The sequence below is a fragment of the Coloeus monedula genome (genome assembly GCF_965178545.1).
Source record: "Coloeus monedula genome assembly, chromosome: 2".
NCBI classification, from domain to species: domain Eukaryota; kingdom Metazoa; phylum Chordata; class Aves; order Passeriformes; family Corvidae; genus Coloeus; species Coloeus monedula.
Genome location: NC_138782.1, coordinates 73,399,208 through 73,406,504, shown reverse-complemented (window position 1 = coordinate 73,406,504; position 7,297 = coordinate 73,399,208). Strand labels below are relative to the sequence as shown.

Sequence of the window (7,297 nt, the reverse complement as noted above, 5' to 3'; positions counted from 1 at the left end):
TACCTGTAAATCAACAAACATTTTATTTCCAAGGAAGAAAGTAGCATCATTAGTTCAGGGAAATTCAGGGGTCATTTGAATCAAAGACCAAATACCAACTGACTTCAGTGACAGGAGGAACTGGCTTTTGGGTTAAAAGCCATCAAGCTACATTGTGGTCTAGAATCATAATTAAATTTTAGTTGTAAACAGTATCAGTATCATTGTGCATTTAAGTTTTTTCTTGTTCTTTTCTGTCTTTACCTTATGTGTACTGATTACAGATGACCAGGTCCTGAATCCCTCAAGCCAAAGGAACACAGAATATGCATTGACTGTTTTTGGCAGGGTAAGACCCAAATCAGTTACTCAGCAGGTAAGGAAGTAGAAAAATTAATTGTAAATATTTTTTAGTACCTTGTTAGAAATAGACTGTACTGTTCCCAAAAGTCATGAGTAGTGAGTTTTAAGATAGAAGTACTATTAAAAAAGGGAGTATCAGTGTGAAAGAACTCCAAAATAAGGAAAGAATTTGGAGCTCTGTGTGTGGGGATGGTGGTTGTAAGGCAAGACAGTACCAGTTTAATTCCTTGTTAGGTGCATTCCATGATGGTGGGGTTTTTTGCATGATTAAACCCTTATTTAAGGCAGGGCAGGCAGAGTTTGGCTGTAGATCTTGCAGATAAAGAGAGCTGTTCTGCTCTGGGAAGTGGAGGGGGACCTGAAGGCAGTGGAAGAATACTGGTCTGCTCTTCAGCAAAATAAAAAACCACAGCATGTGAGTAATCTGATCTTCAGTCATCAAAGTATGTATTCAAGTCATTCTCAGAATAATGATGGGATTACTCACAGGGGGCAGGTTAAGTGCTTTTGCTGAACTCATATATCTGGACAGAAGCCACAGTATTCTATGCAGGTCTCTTTGGAGGTTTTCTCTGCAAACACTGGAACACCCACAGAATTGTAAGGAGCATAAAGACTCCTTTCCGCTTTCTATGTAATTATGTCAGAGAAACTCCCTAAACTTAAATTTACTCACTTTTGCTTGCTTCAAAGCATGTTAATCCTCATATAGGAGATTATTTTGTCCTAATACCAGAACCAAATGCTAAGACAGTACAGTGAAGAATAAAATATTTTATAAGGGGATAAAAACCATTCTGTTTTTTCTTCTTATCTTCTAGTTTCAGAAGTCATTGAAATTAATATGATTGTGCAGATATAATTGAAAAATGTGGCCATTAATTTTTACAGCATACAGAGTATTTATCTACAGTAATATAGATCTCTTTTGGGGGAGTTCATGGCAAAAAAAACAAGGAAGACTTGTTTTGATGAGACCATGCCATTAGAATAGGGGCCTAAGAGAGAAAAACACTGATTTCAAACCAGGGAGGACTGAGTTCACACAACCCAGGCAAGAGAGGGCTGTCTGAACCTCAACATGCAGAAGTTTCTGTGCTGCTCCCCTCAAACCAAGGGTGGCCAAGCAAAAGGGATGCAGGTCCTCAGGCAAGGAAGAAATCCCCAGGTCTGAAGGTGGACTGAAAAAGGGGAGGTGGGAGAAAGCCATAAAAGAAGCAGCCAGAGTGATGCATTTCTATCTGTCAGTTTTCTATGGTCCAGAGTCATAAGGCAGAACCACTGCACCAACAATAAATGTTGATGCACTAGGTGTAGCAGGAGTGGGATGATTTGACACTTTGACTAAAACTACTAGTAACTCTTCTATTGATCAGTGTCTTCCAGCTACCATCTTTTAAATTATATTTTTCTAACTGATATTGTGTGATATAATGAGGGAAAAATGAATTACAGACAGCTGATCTATGAGAAAAAATGGTGTGTGGAAACCGTTTCTACCAAAAATTAATAACTAAATCCACTTCTGTGCAAAGAGCCTGAATAAGAGCCATATGCCATTTATTCTTTTCCACTGGGAACTGTGAAGACCTTGCTGGAGGCATTTGGCAATATTGTTGGTGTAGCTCGTAGAAGTTATGAAAAATCCGATGCTAAATCTGAGCTGAAATAAGAGAGAAAGGGAGCACTGACATAATGGTCTGGAATGAATATGACTTTAAATGGGATCAAGCAGTTTAGTTTTACCTAAACTAAAACAGCAGTAGATCCACTGAACATTTTTTTTTCTAAACCACTAATAAAAATAAATTTGCCATTCAACAGAATGAATATACAAACTATTTGCACATTTTGCAAACTTAGTATTATTTTTTCAGTCGGAAGTTGTGCCATAGAATACTTTCCTTTGCTAGCAATTTCTAGTAGAAAACTTGAAAGAAAAAAAATAATAATAAATTAGTTTAAAATTACTGATATGACCTGATGCAATGTTAAGGCTTCTCACTTGAATTGTAACAGAGTTTACTGTGTTTTGAAGTCTCAAGCCTGTAACTGGCAGCTGCAACAGGACGAGACCAGGCGGGGCATTTTTGCAGTAGGTTTACAAATCTGACTGCAGAAAATGTGAAGCAAAGAATTGGCAGGGGTTTTTTTACATACATGTAATCAGGTAGGTTCCAACATTTAGAGTAATCCTTCCAACTGGTCACAGCACGTCAGACAGGTGTTTTAAAGTCTGGGTAAGTTTGAAAAGGGATCTAGAAATCCTATCAAATTTTCTGCAGTAACTCGGTCGCATTGAAAAGGTTTCATACAATTGCTCTATTGAAAAGGGAAGACAGGATACAAAGTAAAAGGCACAGATGTTATAGAACAGTCACATTTCTTGAGATCCTATAAATTAGATAGTGATTAAAATTGGGAACAGCCATTTTGCTGCTGCTTTATTTGTCAGTGCCAACTCTTTCTTGACCAAACATCTCTATCTTTTCTAACGCTGCACCACCATGTGCTGGCGGAGTCTTTTCTGAGCAGCTTTTCTTGTTTCTTCCCATTTCTGTAGCTTCCACCAAAGTATTAGTCAATGGTTTTCCCAGTGTTTCTGGAAGCATTATGGTTAATATTCCACTCAGAAGAGCCATGATTCCAACAAGCAACTGGAAGAAATAAACAGTAGCTGTAAAAGTAGGTAAGCCTTTCAAGCTATACATAGTTTTGATCTTGCTTGAGAGTAAATTTAAAATAAAGCACAAGGAACTGTAAAGCAAAGATAATAAGTCTTAAATGTTGCCTGTATAAAAGATCTACCTTTTTTGTTGCATAAATGAAAAGATTATGCAGCAGAATTAATGAATGAGCAAATGAAGTGTTTTGTTCACAAGGGATCAATACAGTGCAAGCAGGAATAATTCTGTTTTAGAAAACAATACATATTACCTTCATTTGGTATTTTGAGTATCAGGCATGTATTTAAGAACTGATTCTAGGATACATTTATTTTTACAGGCATGTTCACAGAGCTATAATTTCCCTGCCACCTGTAATCTTAATTCACACTCCAGCTCCTGTGTACCTGTACCTGTACCTGTGTGCTTGCTCCTTGTGCACACAGACAGATTGGAGGTTCTCAATATGGCTCATTGGCCCAGAGGCACATAAATGCTCATCTGTGCTCAGGAGAGCTCTTCAGCAGATGATGAGCTGGCTCTCAACAGGAATACTTTGCTAAACTCAGTTTCAAAGAACTGTTAGGAGTGCAGGCATCTACTAACATTTGCACTGGGATCACATTTTGGATTTGTCCATGGTATACACAGTTCCATAACAGCATGAGTGGTGAGAAGATCAGGATAATATGGGGTAGGTAGAGAAACACACACTTGTTCCAGGAATATTTACTCTTTCCCTTCACATTCCCTTCACATAGACATTTCTATGTCCAGTTCAATGACACCAACTCCCACTTTGCTCCTCTGAGTAAAGAACAGCATTTAAACCTCTGACAGTCCTCCAATACCAGGTTATAAATGACCTAATTCTCTCCTGATAGAAAAGCTTTCACACAGAACATCATGCCTGGTCTCAGTATTTTTCCATTCTGTGACTGGGAACAAAATGCTGTATTATCCTTATCTTGCCCTGTGCTGATTCTCAAGTCTGTCCTGTGTTAAATGCTTTCTTCCCAAGGGTGAGAGAGAACATTTGGAATCACTGTGCTTATGTCTCTCACACAGAGCTTGGGACAAGAACTGGCCAGCTACCATCTGCAGCTAAGCCAGACTTTAAGTCAGAAAGGTGCTATAAAATCAGAATTCCCTACTGTAACCTTGAACAGTGCTATTTTCCTGCACATACACCATGCTGGTTTTGCTTCTCTTCCCTTCCAAAAGAAGAGGACAGTTTGTCTCATGTATTCTTTTGAGAAGCAAAAGGCACACTGTTGCATACAATCCTTTTTGCACACACAATAAATATAGAGGCAGACAAAAAAAAATTCAAAATACTGTTAAATACTACAAACTACAGTGAAAATAAAATAGTCATGGTCTTACCATGAAAGTTACAAAAAAAAAAAAAAAAAAAAAATCCTAGCAGTAATAGGACTAGAGGAAATGGCACAAACTGAGGAAGATCCTTTTAGACATATATGTGGCAGGAGTGATACTTAAAAATATATTCCAAAATATTAAAACCTCATCTCTGAGTGTCAAAATTCTTCTCTACTTTTCAGACATGATTTTCTGCCCTGGAAAGACAGGATGAATCGACATATGGCAGCTATTCCACAATATCCTCTTTTATGTACACCCTTTAGTCTGTCAGAAGTTTCTAACTGAGGATATTGAGGTCTGTAAAGGATATTGAATCTTATGGGCCCCCATAAATTTGGAGTGTATGAGAACTGGGTCACTAGTGATACTCTAAAGAACAAGGTTAAAGCAACACTGTGTGCTTTGAATATGTGTGTCTTTTCTGGTTTGGTTATTCTTTTTAGACACTTGGCATTCTTCTCATGTTCTCCCTCCTCATGAACCTACCTCTCATTCCCCTGAGAACTCTCACTATTCTCTAAGTGTACACACCACCATCTTTCCTGCCTTTTCATCTCAGCTCTCATAACTCTATTTCATCCCATTTTAGTTTCCTTTTTTTTCCTCTATGTGAAAGCTGCTGCATGCTGAGTAATTCAGTACATTTCCCTTCTCCCTGACCCTCAAAGCATTTTCCAGTGTTTCCTACAAAAGACAGAGTATGAAACAATTAAGTCACAGTGTATTAATTCAAGAACTTCTCAAATGTCCTCTACCTTTTCAGGGGCAGTAGCCACAGCTATCAATGAATTGACCCACATTTAGCAAAAGAAAGTCTTTTGCAGTCTTGGCACACTTCTTCATAAGGCATCTGACATATTTTAGCCCTTTACTTCCTCACTACAAATGTGTGCCTTTCATATGTATGTATTTACTATTTTAAGTACATAATTCAGTACCAGAACATGTTCTCCTGATATGGTCAAATGCTTATGTGTACAAATAAAGTGTATTTGTGTTATTGTACATGTTATTTAAGCATGTTTAAGTATGTTGAATTAATTTGACAGGCAAACCTCCTTAAAAGCATTGTGTTTTCAGGATGTTAATTTGAAATCTGACTTTCTGCTTAGTCAAAATCTTAGAGTGTTCCCAACGCTTCAGTAGCAGCTTCTAACAGATAACATAAAAAACTTCAGAAGATATTTACCATCATTTTTCTTATGTCCTCTTCCCTATCTGGAGCAACATTTATAATTCTGTAGCATGAGGTCTAAGACTATGACTTAATAAATCTATTCCAGACCAAAAGATAATTTGAATTAAATATCCCTACAAAATAATACTTTTACTTCTGAGAATAAATTATTATTCTAGTCTGCTATTTATATTTATATTCACATCTGATGGCTCTGAACCAATCTAAAATGCGATCTTATTGACAAAATTCCTACTTCAACAAAAAACATTGTAGTTCAACATGAAAAACCAATAGTATTTGACAGAGATTTTGTATTCATTTATTAGCATCAGTCTGGGCTTTAAAAATTTCTAATTTATGGTTTTTCAGAGAGAAAAATCAAGCCTGTTAAACAGCTATTGCAACATAATTCTTAACAGCTGAGAAACAGAAATAGGTTAAATAAGGAGCAGTTGTTTTACTGTACATTTTCTATAAAGTTGTCACATGAAAAATGTACTTGGCAAGTTATTCAAGATTTATAGACATTCAAATAAGATGCTTGCAGTACTCACAGGTGGCATAACTGTGCATGAGGCAGAGTGCCAAACAAATAGCAGTAGTAACTGCTCAACAATGTGTGGTGTTTGCAATAGATCAGTGTGATGTGTATCAGTTTACTTACAAATGTAATCCATTTGATTTCACTTCCATTCCAAAGCACTTACTTGACCTGAGACTTGGCATGCTATGCTCCAACTCAAGACAAGACTATTTAATAAATTGACAAATGCTCTATAACAGGAGCTAATAATGGAAACATGTTCACTGTGAACTACTACTCAACTCTACAAAAACTCTGGATAATTTTTGTACACTGAGACTTGTTCATAGCCGAAATAATTCCTGTGTTTATACTGCCATTTGCACTGCTCTCCAGAATGTTTGAGTACTCTCCCATCTGTGGTTTAACTGCAGCACTTCTGCAGAGATAAATCTTATTTCATCCAGTAAAGGCAAAATGCTGACAAGAGAAAAAAAAAAATGTTCTCCCGTGATCACTCTGCTGTGCAAATGTTTCTTTGTCTTTTGTGGACTCATATCTTGGTTTGTGTGGAGACATTGTTAAGAAAGAAAACATTTTTAGGAACTCGAGGAAATAAATTTATTTGTGGTCTCCTTCATCCTCTTAGTTTTCATTGAAACAACCAAATGTAATTAATTTAAATAATGAAATGAGCTCACAAGAATTCTCTGAAACCAATCTCTAGCATCTATAATTAAAGATTTTATAGTTGCCAGATCAAAGGGACACAATGCACTCTTTTAGGAAACTCCAATGTGGTGGACAAAATTTGACTAAGAATCCAGGTTAAAGACACATCCCATTACACTTTCACTTCCTGACATGTATAATCTAAGTATAATAGCAGTGTCCTAGTCCCAGTGAATTCGAAGGGGGTTTTGACAGAATTTAAACTATTTTAAATCATTAATGAACTTTTCTTTACTTAAAGCTTTAATACAAACTTTGTAATTCCATCTGGTTTTACATATATAGGCATTTATCCTTCAGGAGAAAAAATGAATTGAATTGCTGCAGGATTTCTAAGCAGCAAATGCTTCGTAACAGAAATGCAATGGAGAAATGTGATTCATGTGTGAGCAGGAAATACATAAAATATTTTGTCCAAAGTAGACATAATGTCCAAACTACACAAAGGAATGGTGCCACCTCTCTTCT

The 7,297-nt window shown here is 36.7% G+C and overlaps 1 protein-coding gene across 4 annotated transcripts in view; it reads right to left on the bottom strand.

Annotated features, from left to right (window-relative positions):
- Positions 1-7,297, bottom strand: part of SLC22A16 (solute carrier family 22 member 16) — a 33,878-nt gene continuing 26,581 nt past the window's right edge. For 3 of the 4 annotated variants that reach the window (XM_082302799.1, XM_082302802.1, XM_082302800.1), the window contains one exon: positions 1-2,999. In XM_082302799.1, the coding sequence (XP_082158925.1) occupies positions 2,787-2,999 (213 nt within the window). In that variant the 3' untranslated portion in view covers positions 1-2,786. The remainder of the gene's footprint in view (positions 3,000-7,297) is intronic. The other variant, XM_082302801.1, reaches the window with a different exon arrangement.